At 41.1% G+C, this 18,011-nt stretch overlaps 1 protein-coding gene across 4 annotated transcripts in view; it reads left to right on the forward strand.

Moving 5' to 3' along the window:
- The window catches only part of COL4A6 (collagen type IV alpha 6 chain), a 144,194-nt gene that overhangs the window by 111,471 nt on the left and 14,712 nt on the right, over positions 1-18,011 (forward strand). For 3 of the 4 annotated variants that reach the window (XM_064518155.1, XM_064518152.1, XM_064518154.1), the window contains exons 18-30: positions 81-150; positions 881-991; positions 1,832-1,981; positions 3,937-4,041; positions 4,986-5,146; positions 6,128-6,307; positions 7,558-7,741; positions 12,324-12,395; positions 12,799-12,906; positions 14,029-14,250; positions 14,473-14,634; positions 16,618-16,788; positions 17,859-18,002. In XM_064518155.1, coding sequence (XP_064374225.1) covers positions 81-150; positions 881-991; positions 1,832-1,981; positions 3,937-4,041; positions 4,986-5,146; positions 6,128-6,307; positions 7,558-7,741; positions 12,324-12,395; positions 12,799-12,906; positions 14,029-14,250; positions 14,473-14,634; positions 16,618-16,788; positions 17,859-18,002 — 1,840 coding nt within the window. The remainder of the gene's footprint in view (positions 1-80; positions 151-880; positions 992-1,831; positions 1,982-3,936; positions 4,042-4,985; positions 5,147-6,127; positions 6,308-7,557; positions 7,742-12,323; positions 12,396-12,798; positions 12,907-14,028; positions 14,251-14,472; positions 14,635-16,617; positions 16,789-17,858; positions 18,003-18,011) is intronic. The other variant, XM_064518153.1, reaches the window with a different exon arrangement.

The following is an 18,011-nucleotide window of genomic DNA, read 5'->3' on the forward strand; positions in this document are numbered from 1 at the left end:
GCTGCTTTCATGACAAGCAGTCCTCCCCCTCCCCGCCATCTTTAAGATCTGTTGGTCTGTGAATCTGTTTTCTTCTACAGGGTGAATTAGGTGACATCGGTCCCCCAGGCCCTCCTATCGTTATTGACAGGGAAGGTGTAGTCATTTCAGGTATTCATTTCCATTTTGTTTTGGAACTATTTTTAAAGCACTTTTTCTCATCCAAGTTTTCTTCTTACTATATTTTACCACTTTTCCACACTGTGAATTGGGTCTAACCTGTCCCTTGTTACACTTCTTTTCAGTTCTGTATTGTTAGCACACAGATACATTTGGTCCAATGTATTTAACTTCAGAGTTTGCAATAAACCTTTCATTTGCAGTTTGCAGAAGATGTTTCCAGGCAGAATAACATGTTTAATGCCTGGGGGGCTGACTGTAGGCGAGCATGGGGAACATAAGCTACCTGTGTGTCTTACTTCTCTGTACTACGAAAAAATGGCTTCTTTTTTTCTCTTGGAGATGGGTACCCTGAATGTCATTCTGTTAATATTTGTCATTCAATGTGGTAATAATATTGTTGAGAAAAGGAGCTTAATTAATGCCTCAGCTGAATCAGGCCTGGATGGGAACAATCTCTGAAGCTATAAAAATGAGGACAAAAACTGTATGTCGTCTCCTCTTCTTCCTCCTTCACATGTAGTCCAATTTGAAACAGTGTCTAACACGTCAGGAGGAAGTTTTCCCATCGTTACTAACTTGGACTAACAGGCTCACTGCTAGCGGATTTGCAGCCTTTGCTGTCACGAACACCAGTGGCCACTGAGACGGTTGACTGAACTGTCTATCAGCAGAACTTGTCATGCATTTTTCCCCTTGTGTATCTCTATTTGACCAATAGGTGCCCCAGGTGACCCCGGGACCCCAGGAATTCCTGGCCCTCCAGGAGATGAAGGAATCAGTGGTTTACCAGGCCTTCCAGGAGCTCCAGGATTTCCAGGCCTGGAACAAGGTAAAGTATCTGCTAACAGTGTCCTTAGCAGGCTGTTTTCTGTGTGTTTGTTGCTGATAAAACTTCAGGTAGCGGCCTTGATGTGTCGAGGGTTTCTCTTGTTTGGAGCTAGTGTCTCTTTTCTCCAGGTAGCTGATTTGCAGTCTGTGTGTGAGACATGGGGCAGGGATGACATACAGGGAAATCAAGTTTGTAGGCTTGAATGGGAGCCGGATTAGTCCCACAATGATTACACTCATATCAAGACTTCAGGTGTGAATATTTGGTGCAGCAGTGTATACAGAAGGTTATTTGTTTGTTTGATTTCCATTTTGGATGAATCGATTGACAGAACCTTTTCTAGAAATGGAACGTTTTAAATAAAAGTAATTGGTTTTGATTTTTTTGAATGACTTCTTACACTGGCAGCATGGAGCTAACAGATTGGCTAGATAAAACCACCGTAGGTGGGACCCATTTGTCCCATGAAAGGTCTTACTTGAAAGTTTCTGTTTCACTTGAATGTCATCTGTGAAGTCCTGGCTTCCAGTGATCCAGAGGCTAGGAATTACTAGAGAAATTAATTTGCTCAGAGGCAATTTGTAAACAGAAAAACAGAATTTTTTTTAACTAATCATCAGGATTTAAATGCTGCCCTGTGAAGTTTTTGGAAGACTGAGGGAGTGTGTAAGTGGGAGCGAGTTGGTGGTGCTGATTAATAAGTTCTCCTTTGCATGTGATTATAAATTGTCCTGCATTAACATGGCTGCAGTTCAGGTCACAGTGATAATTTTCATAATGTTAAAAATACCTGAATGCACTTGCTGCTGGAGAGCTGCTCATTGTGTCCATGTTGTCTAGATGCAGTGGGCCCTGGAGGGTCTCCGGGTATTCCAGGTGTTAAGGGTGAAATAGGAGATCCTGGAAGAGCAACGATTGGATTACCAGGCACTCCCGGCAGAGTTGGTTTACCGGGCCTGCCAGGAGCACCAGGATTGCCTGGTTCACCACGTATGTATTTTTTTGTATGTACTTTTATATGGGTTTCAGAGTAAAACAAGACAAATAGTCATTTAAATATTTATTTATTTGCCAGTGAGGATTATTCATCTGTGTATCTTTAAGGCTTAACTGATACCCCATTGTGATTGTAACTCAGAGTCTTAAACATATATATGAGCAGATACCCCTCTGAAGTAACAAAATAGAACTAACCCTTTTAAAAATGGTGACCTGAGTCACTGAGGCACGAGGTGATATAGACTCAATTTGTGGCACAGAGGACTTTGATGTTCTAGGCTAGTCTCCTAAACACTGGACTAATACTGAGGATCAAACCTGGTATTTCATAGATTTATATTTAGTAGTGGTCTGCATCTCCCAAATGAAGTACCAGCTCTGTCTGCTGGGTTTGGATTATTTTATTTATTAACAATTATTAGCAATCCTCTGAGTAGGTGGTCCGTAGGAAGGAGGTAAGCATGAAAACATAGTTATTTGATTTCTCCTAGTGAATGCTGTGTTGCCATGCAGCAAATGGAATTTAATAAACTAACCCAACAGTAGTATCCTCAGATGTCTCCTATTATACTGTACAGCCTTCCATCGTTATCTGTATTTGTGCTGTTTTAATAGGATGAAACTGAGTCAACTCAGATGTTCACTCCTAGTAAATAAGTTTCAGTTGGGGGAAAAAAAAGGTTATATCATAAAGCAAGCAGGAGCTTGCCATGGTACTGGCTTAGATAAAAAAGAGACCATGACCTAATGAGTGCCTGGGGTAAATGTCTGACATTAGGAGAACCAGTATCAGTAGTATTTTGGGTACCAGCAGTCAGAAAGGATGTTCGAAGAGACAGTTTTTAGACTTAAGGAAATTTGGGTTTATTTTTCCACATCCATTTGTATGGAGGACCTCATTGGTTTCACTATACATTGTTTTGTTTTCCTCAGAAAATGAATAATAAATGGAAAGGGGTTGATTTTACACAAACCCTGTGTTTTAACATTCTGCCATGAACTGAATTCTTGAGAGTCAAACTTTCAAAAACAGGTCACACTTCAGTGATGGAGCTGATGAACATGGACTGATTAAATGGTTTTCCATGGCGAAGAAAGTGTTCCTGTATCAAGAACTGTTTGACAGTCAAATTCCGCTTATTCTTCTGTGGAGTCCCTGTGGCTCTTGCAGCTGTTTTTAGCTGATGGCTGCAGTTTGTTTTCGTGGAATATCAGATGTCTGCTGGTCGACATCCATGTTACTGCTGTCACTGGGGAAGGGCTTTCAACCTTACTAGTTATAGTTATTTTAGATCACTTCTCTCTGCCGTTTCTGTCTTGGCTCATGTTTCATTGCATTTATCAGCATATGAAGAGATGTAGAGAATAATCCTGCAGTTGTAAAGTGAGGGAAGGGGAAGTCCCTGTACCCAGTTTGCCATTTAGTCTCTTTCCTGAGCTACAGCAACTTGATGAGATGCTGAGGAACTCTGCAGAAGGCAGGTGGCCTTGGGGATGACTCTGTACCACAGCAGCAGTGGCAGAGACACTGCTCATATATGGTAACTTCTGTGCCAGCAAAAAGGGCAGCCACATTTATTTATCCCTTTCTCAGCTTCTTTCCAGAGTAGCCCCTGTGCATATGGGTCTCCACTTTTCCCAGAGCTGTGAAGGCACATCTGCTCTTCTACCTAACAGTGCAATGAGGACAGGCCATGAACTAAGTCATTTGTCCTTCTGTATACAATTTGCTTGCAATTTGCTTAGTTCTTTGGCCAGCCCTTAAGTGCTTGAAATAAGTGCAATGGCAGAGCAGTACAAATTCTTGTACTTGTGTAACTTACACAGCTCTGGTCTGATCCGGTGTCATTTCTGTCAGTTGCATAGCTAATACTGCATTGTAAACAGTTAATGAGCTTGAAATAAGGCCTTCTCATGGTGTTTGCTTCTGTTCTTTCCACATGTAGGCCCTTCATACTTCCCGGACACAATCTTTGATGGAAGGCCTGGGACCCCAGGGGAGCCTGGACAGAGAGGGCCACCAGGAGCTTTGGGTCCAAAGGGGTACAAAGGTAATTGACTCTTACTTTGGGAGAGCCTTTCAGCAATCACTGGGCCTCAGAAAAATATTTACATGTAGTTAATATCCTAAGGGAAGAGATGGAAATGTGTTTATAACAAACCATATACACTGGGACATGGATTAAAGGAGTTGACAGCCTTTACAATTTGGAGAGAGTGGTGCCCAGCACTGCTAGCAGAATCCTGTTTTCTACTTCCTGCTCAGGCTGATAAGTAGATAAACATCCCATACCCGGACAATTAGTTAAACAAGTTATGCTTTAAAGCCAGAAGGCATAATGAGCCTTAAAAATGAAATCCTATGCCCTGCTTTGCTTTTAGTAGCATAGGCTGGAAATGACAGAGAAACTTAATTTTATTCTCTTCTGTGCTAAAAATGATGAGAATTTGGGTTTTAGCCTGTGACAGAACTAGCAGCAAAAAGCAAGATGTGTGCAGACTTCACTGTGCTTTGTGATTGTTTGGATCCATGCCCAATTACTATTCCGGGAAATATAACAATGTCCAGCTGAGGGTCATTGTAACCTACTGTGAGTGGGAGTATGGATTTGCTTTCTCTGACATAAAACCATCTGTTAAAAAAAAAAAAAAAAAAAAGAGAGAGACTTCTGTCCTAAAACTCCCCTAAACCATCTGTTTAGCAGAGTCTGAACCTTTGGGAAGAGTTCAAGAAAACAAGCAGGATATGATACATAGTGCTGAGATTCATGCTGCACATTGTAGTGCGGTGATGGCATTGTATAGAAATTAAGCTGGACAAAGCCTGAGCTCTGCCTGCTTCCCACCTGCATCATGTGAGCACAGTAGGCATGAAATCATAGCAAGTCAGAATGTCTTTATCCCAATCAAATAAAATACTGCTTTTGGATCTCTTGAAACTGAAAAGAATCTATACAAATGAAACTGAGTTTGGGGTTTTGACTCTGTTTTCCAGGAGAGGCAGGTGATTGTGCTTGTGATGGAGGAGCTACAAGAGCTGGACAAAAAGGCATCTCAGGTCCACCAGGTGCACCAGGAAGCCTTGGTGTGCCTGGGATTAAAGGCATCAGAGGAGACCCAGGCACTGTGGGGGCACCAGGACTGCCAGGTCCTCCGGTAAGGCAGGCAGAGTATACATTGGTTGTCATGAATTGAATGAGAAGAAGTACTCATGTGCTATTTGTTGGTGTAGACCACATTCAAACCGGAACAAACTTTTTTTATAATTTCTTCTACTTGTTTTGGTAAAAAATAAAGAAAAAAACAGAAATTGATTTGTGAAAAAAAACTAAAAGTAGAGAAATTACCACCTCTTCTAAGACTAGAGGAAGAAATGGTTCTTAAGTTCTGAGAATTGCATGTTTAGCAGTCAAAGGAAGAACAGCAGCAGTTTTTCATTCCTGGGCCTGTTGGCTGTAGGTACACATGTATTTGGCCCAGGGTTCTCCCTGAGCAAGGACTTGCTGAGGAAGCAGGTATACATCTGTGTGGAGAGAAGACCTGAAACTGAATGGTGAGATCTTTCCATGTCTTTGCTGATAGCTGAAAAAACTGTGTGCCATAGATGCAGTCTCCTTCTCAGCTGCTGCATGCTGAGCGCATTAGTGAGAGTTATGCGTTGTGTTTTTATGAAATAACCATGTCAAATAGGATTCTCCCAAATGCTGAGCATTGCCTATTGGCAGTATTTACTCTGAAAATCCCAGGTCACAAAGATACAAGTCTTTGACTTCAGAGTATCTTTATCAGTGTCAGTAAATGCAGCACACCAAGTAATAGGGGAGAAGACTCAATACTTGGGCCTTACTGTATCATGAGTGATATATTGTTGCCAGATGCCATCCAAGACTGCCGTCAGTATAGTGCTATATACCAGGATTTGGCTTGCCAATATAAAGCTGTAGTGACTTGACTGAAACATTTGGAAATAATCAGATCTCTTTTTCTTTTTCTAGTGTAATATATATAATAGGAAACCTTTTGTGGATTCTTTCTAGCTGCCAGTCATTGTGTACTGTCCTCATATGTCTTTTCTAAGCAGCAAAGGTTTTTTGCTGCATGTTCATATGCCTGGGTTTTTTCTCTTTTGGCATATAGGCTTCAGCTGGTCAGCAAGGTCTTCCAGGCCCTAAGGGAGAAAAAGGAGATCCATCCTATGCAACAGGCAGAGGTGCTCGTGGGGACCGTGGTGCAACAGCACCCAGAGGACCTTCAGGCATCCCAGGAATTCCTGGCAGAGAGGGACTTCCAGGCTTGCCAGGCCCTCCAGGCCCTCCAGTAAGTTCTGATTAATTTAACAGGAGTGAGAGGCAGAGTGCTAAAGAATTGCAGTAAGTAGCACAGACAATCAAAATGCCTGGCTTACTAGTCCTGATTAGCCCTACGGTAAGTCTCCAAGTACATAAAAATGATGTACGGATATGATAGCTAGCTGAGAGAAGACCTGATGGCAGGAATACATTTGGCCAGAGTGATACACCGAGAAAGTCTCCAATATCATTTGCGAGCACCAGCATCTCACAGGATAATAATATCCCATCAACTTTGCCAAAACTAGAGCAATTATAATGAGGGGTTGCACACGGAATTGACAATCTAGGGTGCAAGGCAAGGATGCTGAAATTTCCAGTGCTCCGTCTGGCCTCAAAATACTAACAGCTCTTGTCTTTAGGAATTGTTTTTATGACAGTGGTAATGCTTTAGCAATGATGGAAGACCTCAGTGCTAATAGGAATAGGAAGTGTATTGCTTATCACCTAGGATCTGATCTTCTCTTTGCTCTTCTTCAAACCAAGATTTGCAGCTTGTCTATAGTACAGCTTGTATTGGCTCTGTAGCATGTTTCTGAACTCCAGGAGACATAATCTTCAACAAACTGTGTTGCTTTCTACAGAGTTTTACACAGACACAAAGTAAAGCTGAGGGAGAAGGTTGGAAAGTAAGAGCCGTATATGGGTTGAATTTTAAGTACTCATCAGGATGGTTAATATAGCATTTACACGTACCTGCAGCTAAGCAGTGCTGAGCAAGACACTTTGTTAAGGAAAACCTGTTCTGAAAGCTCGTGTAACCTGAACAGAAATTTGTTTCAGTCAAGATTAATAATTGGCACTCATTTGCCTCTCATTACCCAGTCAAAAGATAAACTCACACTAGTGGGGCAGGCATTATCGCTGTTTTACATTTTGTCCTAAAAAAAAGGCACCGTAGGCATAATTATGAGTCAAACCTTGAAGCAGAAAAAGCACACTAGAATCTTTTCAATTAAAAAGAAAATAAATAGCTTTCAGAATATATAATGCTTACATTTTGGCAAATACAACATGAAATACTGTTTTTAACAGTAACTCGGTTTTCCTGCATTTTGAAATAATGATAGATGATTTACAATGGTTTCCTTGTACCTTCCCAGGCACATTTGAAGCTTGCATAGAACCAACCACATTCCTGTGTTAGTTAAGATGACAGTGGTGTACATTCTTTCCACCTCTTTGATTTTCAGCTGTAATTGTTTTTACTGTGTACAGGGTGATGGTGGGCTAGGTTTCCCAGGTGAGAAAGGACTGCCAGGATTACCTGGCTCCAAAGGCCATCGTGGAGAGACTGGTTCTCCTGGCATTGGATATCCAGGTCCTAGTGGAATACGTGGGCTGCCAGGTGACCCAGGAGTGGATGGTTTTCCAGGACAACCAGGTCTTCCCGGCCCTCCAGGTAGGTGTTGCTAGATCTGTATTTTTGATCCTGTTTTGAAAAGGTGCAAAGCTTCTACAAGTCAAATGACATTCAACCTCCTGATGTGCCTGCAGCCAGGCCATAAGTGTGCGTTAGGTGTCCCTCTGTAAATTGACTGAAACTGCTCTGTGGGCTGGTCAGACCTCACACAGTAGTCCCTACTTTCTCAGGTTGTCCTGCTCAGGAGAACACAGATAATAAACAGCAAATATTTGAGTGGACTACTCACATACTAATAGTTTTGGAGGAAGCTACTCACAGACTATTGCTGGAGAACCACTTTACACCAAAAGTAATTAGAAATACAGTTAAAATGAACTTCTTAAGAAGCACAGCCTACTTCATCGTCAAGTTAAAAACAGTCACTCACTGGTATTCAGGACTTCTGAATCAGTTTTCGAAACTATTCTTACTGAAATTAGAAGATCTCCAGTTTTTTTTTTTTTAAAGAAGAAACTATATACAAGCTTCAGTGAATAAGACATTATCATGATAGTCAGATAAGGAGTTCAAATACGACTGGTGCAATCAGCTCCTGGCTGTTTGTTTATTACCTGAGGCACTATAGTTTGGCCCAGTTGATGTAGCCATACCATGTCCTAGGTACATATAATGGCAAGTGATAAAGTCAGTAAATACAGATTTGGTGATGTTCCATGTGTGATGTTTCATGTTCATTCTCAGAGTTCAAGGTGAGTTATATGTAATTATAGTTTGCAGCCTTTCATTTGGAAAATGGTTTCATAACAAAATGACTGCACTGAACTAGTCTCAATTTACTGATCTCAGTGTTGGGTTTTTAAAGATAATTTTAGTGAACGCAGTATCTTTCCTTTGTAGCTGCTGCTCAATTTCAGTTTCCATTCTGTGACTGTTTAGTGTTCTAGATTTGTAATTCTGTCAGTATCAGTAATACAGCTGAATATATTTGCAGGCATAATATTGTTGCATAGGTTTCCCCACTTATAAATTGATGTTCTGAGTTCAAAAATCTTGGAGGTAAGACCACTGCAGTATGAGGAGTTTGGCAGAGGAATCTTAAACCCAGAGAGAGGTGAGAGCTAGGCCAGAATAGCAGTGGGAAGGTTGTACAGACATGCCGGATGGCATGTTACCTCACATCAGTGTCATGTTGGGTTTTTGTAATGGGGCGAGGAGACAGCTGGCATTAACAACCCTTTGGAACAGACTACATAAGCTTTTTTTCCAATCCAAGTCACATGCTAAATGATAAAAGCTTTGCTAATTCATAGCTAGGAATGCTTACATCTTTGCTTCATAAAATGTCTCTTACAAAATGTGCTAAATCTAAATTGCATTGTAAGATAAGTGGAAGTAAAATGCTCTGTGCCTGAGAACTCTAGGTATTCTGTGGAGCACATCAGAAGTCAGCTTATTATGAATGCTACATCAAAGCTTTTCTAACAGTGAGTGACCTTTTGTAGAAGAGTATCTATAGTCAGAATATGTAGGAAAGTGTGAATATGTCATTAGCCAGTTCAGAGATGTGTGAGAACACTTGTGAATACAGCATGCCCTCAAAAGTAGGAAATCATTTGCATATATTAAAAAAGACCCTTTGATGTAATAAGCTTCATATAATATTAAAGAAATGTGGGTGGGTGGCAGAAATAATCACTTCTCATATGGCCCATATTGAAAGGCCTTATTGTGAAAATGAGGAAAAAAATTTAAAAAGAAACTATGACCTATTGAAGCTATTGATGCCACGGAATTTTGCTCAAGTCCATGCCATATGCAGTAAAACACGGTAAAACACTCTTGCGTTTGAAAAAGCTAATGCAGTATTTTTTTAAAAGCTAGAGTGTTTTACCCAGTTTTTTGAGATTACTCAAAAATGTTATTGGAATTACTCATGTTTTTTGCTTTTATACCAGGAAGTATGGTTTTGTAATTGCTAATTTCCTTGACATTGGGGTACTATTGTGAAAATTGTGATGAAGTAGAGTACTGAGTAGCTGGGGAACACTAAGTTTTGTTTATATAATTTTTACACTAAGCCTTGCTAACATAGTTTTGCAGAACACACAAGGAAACATTCCCATTTGCCTTTCAGTTATCCTCAGGTGAAATATCCATTGTTCAAGCATTCTACTGCTAGTTAATAACATAAAATGCAGAACATGCTATTGTACAGTGTTGTTTTTGGAAAGCTCGCATAAGCAAGTCCTTAAAGCCATGTGATGTCAATATAGCAGTGTCAATTAAACTTTTCTTTCCATGCCAGTTGCTCCCATGGATTCCCTCTTTTTGAAAATGTCATTTTTCATTAAACAGTGCCTGTGGAGGTGGTGTCTCAGAGACAAACCTGAATTTTTTGTTTTATAAAGCATTTAGCATCAGGCACACATAGGACTGCAAAAGACCAGAACTATAATTTTTGTTTTGTGTTGCTACTATTTAACCTTTAATTTGTCAAATGAATTCCTTGTGAAAGTGTACATAAGTGCAGGCAGCAATGTGAGTGTTATATCTTGCACTCCAGGTATTAGGTGCCCATTATCCCTTCTAAGGATGAGTTAAATGAGGGATATTATCCCAGATCAAAAGAGAGCAATGTTTGGCTTTGTGTAAGCAGGGAACTGTTATTGCAACTCTGTGTAGATATGTTATCATGAGGGTAGGCATTTGTAAATGAATGTTGCTGTCAGTGAATGCCTCACATCAAGGTGGGAGTAATGAATTGGGAACTGGCCTTTGGTTCTCTAACATCAGAATACGACCTGTCCTGATGTTGCCTTCAGAGCTCTCACGGCAATGTCAATGTGTGAGTAAATTAGAGACACTGGGGGTTGTCCTCCTGTCTTCCCTCTCACTTCCCCCTGCACCCCACATTCCTCATTAGCCTGGCATGTCGGGAGCAAAGGGCGCTCAAATCTGCCTACCCTGATTGGGTTCTGGGCTGGACCCCAAACCAAAAGGTTCAGTTTTGGTTTCTGGCTGGGCATAGGCCAAGAGGATGGAAATCAGAGGATCTTACAGAGGTTTTTGTGGACTGAGTTAGAATCTTTTGAGAAGAACACAAGGAGAATGTCATTGAACCATTGTTTTTCAACCACAAAATTGGTAGGGATCTTTACAACTGTGGCACCAGAAAAGATGTATTGGGTTACTTTATCAGTTTTCCTCCTGTCCTATGGCTTTTTGAGACCCCCATTCCCATTCTCAGACAATATCAGAAGCAAAGAGCCTTATTCATTATGCATACATAAATAAGTTGATTTCATTGGATTTATCCAGGGAATAGTTTGACTTGGTGTCCTTTACTAATAAAATGTGTTAGTCATCTGAAAATTGTCATTCTTTCCCCCTGCCAAAAAAGAGTGTTTAGCTCATGTTGGTGTGCTGCGAGATCTACTTCCAGTGTTGCCTGACTTAGACCAGATTACCTCTTCAGGACTGAAAGCAGCCACAATTTGAAGTGCTGTTGAATGGCTGATGAATAGATTTGGCTTGTCAGTCTGGGAATGGGGAAGGACCTTGCAAAGAAAATGAGAAATAACTTAACTGATATCCCGTCATCTCATCCTTAACCTGTAATGTAGCTGATGCCAGGTTTGAATTGGCAAGTATCAGGCAACAATGTGGTTAAGTGGCTGTTTCACTCTGCATACAAAAGTGTTCAAAAGAAGCAGTGAAAACACCACCTCTCTTCCACAGATTTACTTTAGCAGTTAACTCTCGTATGTTCTTTCTCTGACTAAACAGCTTTTGAAGTCAATTACATTTTCATTTTTAGGAAGTTCATCTGTGATGGTTTTAGCTAAGGCAGTTCTTACAGTGTAGGTGCTAACTCTGTAGTCCTAGCGCAGACTCCTGCAGAAGTAGCCAGAAGCATTTCTGGAGGGGAAGGGCCTGAGTTAGTTTTTGTGATAATCATTACTGTGCTTATGTTAATGTGACTTCAAATTGTCAATGACCTACCAAGAGGAATGTTGAAAGTATTTGAGATCTTTCAGGTAAATCTGATGTGGCGGCAGCTCTGATAATACCACATAAACTTCATTCCTCTGAAAAGGGGTTCCTCATATAAACAGAGCCTTTCTGTGAGAGGCAGAATTTTAGAATTTCACACTATGATGTATTGCTTGTATAAAGCTAGGAAACATCCTCAATTTTTTCAAAGTTAGAAACACCTGTTAGCTCCCACTGACTTCGACAGCTCTCTGCCCCAACCATAACCTCTCTGAATCGCAGAGTGCCTTTTCAATATCTGTTGCGTAGTCCCTAGCATTGGGGGGACCAGTTGCTGAGGGGAAGCCATAGATATCACGCTACAAGTAGTCCACAGCAGCAGTTGCTGCCCTTTACAGGTCACACAGTAAGTCAGTAGGAAGGCTGAGATTATAAAATCCCCAGGCTCAGAACACGTTTTCTCTTCCTTAAAATGAATCTGAGATGTCAGAAGTGTTTGAAGTGCATAGGTTCACTCACAATTACTTGTGATATGTTCAGTAAAAAACATCTGGGTATTAGGTGTTCCCATTCTGACCACCTCTCTGAAGGGACTGTGTGCAATCTCAGTGTTTCTTTGTTTTAGGTATCACCTTGCCCTGTATAGTTCCTGGAGCATATGGTCCACCTGGGACTCCCGGCTTTCCAGGATTGCCAGGTATGGTGACAAAGTGATTGTAATGCATCGGCTGACTGCCAAGAAGCACCTATTTCTCAAGGAAGAGAATACCTGCCACTTAATCCCCTCTGAGTAACAGCTATTCCACTGAGTTAACTTGACAGAAGAGTATTCTTTCTTTTCAAAGGCGCTGGGCTTCAATCCCATGGAGGGTCATAGTGACTGCAGCAATTTTTCACTTCCAAGTAGCTTCTCAACACAAACCCTCTTCTGTGTTCATGTCGCTGATGAAACAATCATGGATTTGAGATGTTAATTAGCTTAAATTGGTGCATTCAGTGAGTGCTTCTGTGCTAGCTTTGCAGGCAAGATCTGATCTTGTTTTACGGTGCTGCATTTGTGTCTTCCATTATTCATTGATTAATATTATTTTTATCCCCAGGTTCTAAAGGCGGCAAAGGCTTTCCTGGCATTCCAGGGCAGCCTGGATTACACGGATCAAAAGGACAGCCAGGGTCTCCAGGAATAATAGGCTTGCAAGGGGGACCAGGTGAGAGGGAAGTTACTGGAGTTCATTTTATTGTCTGATTGATGTGTGTAATATTTTATCAAAAGAGTTATCTAGCCTTTTAGGCCCCTCTTCCACCTGTTACAGTCATAATGCTCCACTGTCTCCTTCCAAATGCAATCTCTGTTACTTAAAAGTGGTGTAACTTGGAAGAAGACAGAAGAAATGTCCAGTGTTAGCTGCCTTTAATGTTATACTGCTGCTGGAAGAAAAGAGGACAATCAACACAATTTCTTTCTCCAAAGTGTCTCAAGATGTTCTTTGTTACAGTTTAGGAACTACAAGTTTAATGTAAAACTGGTTTTAAGCCATGTGGTACTCTGGTAGAGGCACTCTTTACACAGTGTTTGGAACTTGTTTTAGCTGTGGGAGTTTCTGGTGGTTGTAGTAAATACAGAGCAAGGGGTCATGAGGGAAGATTTCTAAAGCTAGGTTGCTGTGTATCCATCATGTTTCTCTGTGGATATGTCTGTGGAAATGTCTTACCCTTTCACTGCATTAAGTGGGGTTGTCATCCTTACGGGGTCATTGGTTTCAAGAAATGATCACTGAGCAGTGTGACACATCCACAGAGCAGTGTTGTTCAGTGTCTCCATGGTAGACGGCGAGCCCTGATGTCTCAGTGCTCTTTGTATCTGTGTTCCAGGACTGCCAGTGTCTTCTGCCCCACAGTGGCAGAAGCTGTCTGACATAGAGGACAGAGCAAGAAAAGCATGATAAACATCTTTGCAGCTTTGGTGCTAGTAAATAAGGCCTACCTGTACCCTGAAATGTCCATCCTTCATTTTCCTTTTTGCTCAATCTGCCTTCTAGTGAAACCAGTGCTTCTAAAGCTGAGGCTTGTAGTTGCAGCTCCAAGATGCTCCTATACTATTCTTTTATTTAAAAAATATATACTTTGAATTGTTAATTTTTTTTTAAACAGTTTCATTGCTTTCTGTCTCCAGTCATTCATTCTAATTCAAAACTGAAACATTTTGCAGCTTTCCAAACAACTCTTTTCTTGCATGGAAATTGTAAAAAATGTTGATTTTGTTAGAGAAGTTACTGAAAGCAGATATCCCATCCTTCTGCTGAGTAACATTTATTCTTCTTCTCCCTAAGGCTTCCCTGGGTCTCGAGGAGAGCAGGGGTCACAAGGACTTCCAGGACTAGATGGAACGGATGGGTTGCCTGGGAAGATGGGTGCTTCAGGCTTAACTGGAACTAAAGGAGCTCCTGGAGATGTGTTTGGTGCTGAGAGTGGAGCCCAGGGAGAGCCTGGCAGACCTGGATTCCCAGGGGATAAAGGGCTGCCTGGGGATCTTGGATTTCCAGGACCAAAAGGTAAGCACTGATACTGTTTATTTCTGGGAATACCAGACTGTTTCTCTTTTCCCTTTTTAAGATACTATGTTAGCAGTCCTTTAAGCAACTCACAGGTAGGGATTTGCTGACTTTCTCTTAGAATCTAGTGCAACTCAAAGGCTTTTATTAAAATGCACTTTTTAATTAATAGAGAGAATTTTGTTTTATTTGTTCTGTAACCTCCCACCTCTCTGTTCCCAGGGGTAGACGGGAGACCAGGCCTCCTGGGTATTAAAGGCGAACAGGGTAATCCAGGATATACGGGCATCCCTGGATCACGGGGACCTCCTGGTCCTGGAGGTCCTTTTGGCATTAAGGGAAAACCAGGACCCATGGGATCAGTTGGCCTTGTAGGAGCACCAGGTATGTAATGTCTTCAGACAAATACAAGTAGCTGAGCTGAATACTGCAATGTTGAGGAAGTGCAGGAGAGATTTGGCAGTTGCTAGGAGGGAGCTCCTGCCCCTGGTTAGAGGTAACTGAGTGCAGAATCTGAGCCTTCGACCTCCAACTGTTAGACTTCTGCCTAGAAATGGTGCACCTGGGCTATAAGAAGTACAGTAGAAAGACAGGAAAAAGCATCCTAAATGTCTTGATATTCTTAACATTTCTGCTTTTACATGCTGGTTGTATCATTGATTAATCTTCCTTTCCCATTGTCATGATGATTAATTTCTAATTATGAGATTGCTTGAAAGATGGCTTTAGCAGATTGAAAAAATGTTGGCTTTCTCAGCACAAGCTTCTTATTCTGTCTTCTACAGCCATGGGGGCATAAGAGAAAATTATTCCCTTTCTCTTTATGGGGAAAATAAACACTTGAGTAGAGCAGTATCTCTCAAGCTGCACTGGTTAAAGTGTTACATGACAGCAGTGTATGCAAGACTGGAGAACCAAGCAAGGAGAGACCTGGGAATTAGTGGATCATGGTCTTCCATGGTCTCCCCTTTTGACAGAAAGACAGTGCTGGAACATAGTGACAACAGGCAAATAAATGAAAGCACTAACCTCATTTGAGATGAACATCGTAGAATGAATGCCTTAAGATTTTTTTTTAATGTTAATGTGTCTTTTGCTTCTCTATTATTTTACAGTTTTGGATTGCATGCCATATATGTCTGTTTCCTTCAACTATTTTTAAAAACCTTCAATTACTAGGATGATAAACTCCAAATGACTAAGATTTTTGCACCTGTATTCTCTCTGAATCATTAATTTCTTTTGTATCCTTATTCTTTCTGTTTACATATTTTATCTGTTTTTTCCTTCACCATGTTTCTATTCCATTTATCATCCACTCTCCATTTCTGATGTCACACTGTTTGGTTATGGGTTCTTCACATAGGCTGTCAAGGTGAGAAAATGCAGTGTAGCATAAAAGCTCATGGACTAACAACCTAGCTTTCAAAGCTACAAGAATTGCATTGACTATAGGTGATACCCCTTATTATTTCTAATCAAACCAGAAGGCAAAGAACCATTGTAGTGAGAATGCTCAGATAGTATCAAAGCCTGAAGCCCATAAGGAAATCCTTAAAATGCATAGGTTTTAAGTATATGTTTTCTTCTTAAATAAAGCAGCTATTTCACCTTCTGCTTAAAAAATACTGAAGTATAGCTTAAAATGTTTAAGTCCTGGGTACAACAAAGCTCATATATTGGGTACTGCTGATGCAAATGCCATTTTTCAGAAGTCACTGGCTTCTTTTCCTCTTCCTCATTTTGGATCTGAGCATTCTGTTTCCAATGGTTTGAGCCTTTATTTAAAATTCTAAACAGTTACAAATGCACCTAGAAACATTTTGAATCCTTCAGGGGAAAAACAATGCACATGGTGTTGGTTTTTTGACAGCACAATCAGAAGCTTACTAAGCAATTTGCTTTTGAGAAGTAACACTTTAATGACAGAGGTGGAAAAGAAACTTGTTAAAACAAGCCTCTCCAACTGATCTCTCTGGTTCACCCAGAGAATGTGGTAGGTAGTGGAAGTTGGCATTAATGATACTCCGCATCCTGGTTTGGCTGCCTATGTGATGAAGGTAAGACCTTGGTGCTCTACACTGTAGCGTCTGGTAAAAGAGACAAAAATGGATCATCATAAGGGGTTTCACTCTTGCCAGTTGTGTAGTGATGTAGGCAGTAACCCTCCTCATAGGTTATTTTATTATTAGATGACTAATGCTTTTGCAGTTCTAAACTTTATGCCTTAGTAGGCTGCATGTGCCTTAAAGTCCATTTATCATATTAAAAATAATGCTGTGTTTAAAGAGTTTGAATAACAGCCCGCAAAACTCTCCCAGTGTTTGTCTGACATAATCTATTAAGTTCTTGCTTACATTGATTCAGGACTTCCTGGAGTCAAAGGACTGGCTGGAGATATAGGTCCACAAGGCCCTGCTGGTATGAAGGGCTTCCCAGGTCTCGATGGTGCTCCAGGATCTCCCGGGGAACGAGGATTCTCAGGGCCAGCTGGGCCTTTTGGTCAAGATGGACGTCCAGGTTTCTCTGGGCCAAAAGGTATGCGTATCCATTAGGAAAATATATTCAGACTACTGTGCCCATAAGAAATAACACTGTTAGTATAGATTTTAGGCCCTACTTGTCAGAAGTGACTGAAGTCCCAGCTAGTATTGGGGTGCATTTGTTTCACTACTGAGTGTGGATTATCCATGATGGATTTAATTGTCAAATCATCATCATGAGGGGGTTCATCTTAGAGGACTTGGACGAATAATTTATTGGTTTTTTTCTGGAAACTGCCAGTCAAAACCAGCCACCCAAGTTGGTGTCCAAGTTGGTTTGCGGTGGTTGGTTAGTAGTGTCTGTACTATTGCTTAATCCTCATGGTCAAGAGCATGACAATTCTGGAAAAGACACTGCAGAAATGATGTTTGATTTGAAATGTAGATAAACCAGAAGGCTCTGCATTCAGTAGTATCCTTTCTTTTGAAAGGTAAAAATTGATGTAGAAACTCAGAATGACATATATCTTTCCTCAGCCCCACAGCAGTGATACAGAAGAAAGTTCTGTGTAGATATGAAATTCCAGATGGGAACACTGATGCTGGGAAAACAGATAATTTTGTGGCTACCCTGATGGACAAAGGATCGTGAAAATCAAGATAGAAAGACAGGAAAATTGAAGAAATGAGGAATGGTGAATGAAATGATGAAGTAAAGGGAGTATCATAGGAGGGAGAGAATGTAGTATAAACCAGATAGGAAGTAAAACTTTTCAATACGTATAGCCATTAAGCACCAATACAATAGTTACTTATTTTGAGAATTCTGTGTTATTTTGGGGGGAGGGTAATAGAGCTATGTAACTGGATGTCATTCTCTTGGAATTTTGCGCTCCAGTGGGAGCAGGACCGTGCTCTTGATGGTGAACTGAAAAGTGCTGATTGAAAGTATCACGAGTGAAGACCCACAACAACAGTGGCCATGCTGTTCTTGCACCATCAAGTTTTTCACCCAGATTTGGGTGGTTGTCCAGACCCATCCTGCCTCTACCTGCCAGCTAGGTGGGTATGCAGGGTACCAGAAGAGACTGATTTTCTCTCTTGTTTCTCACATTTTCTGTACAGGTGAGAAAGGATCTCCTGGCCTGCTTGGTTTCCCTGGCATGCCAGGCCTGCCTGGTGTCCCTGGGGTGAATGGGTTTAAAGGAACTCCTGGCACAGCTGGAGGAAGAGGAAGCCCTGGGATTCTGGGACTCCAAGGTCAAAAAGGTGAGAAAC

This window comes from Dromaius novaehollandiae, chromosome 11, assembly GCF_036370855.1.
Source record: "Dromaius novaehollandiae isolate bDroNov1 chromosome 11, bDroNov1.hap1, whole genome shotgun sequence".
NCBI classification, from domain to species: Eukaryota; Metazoa; Chordata; class Aves; order Casuariiformes; family Dromaiidae; genus Dromaius; species Dromaius novaehollandiae.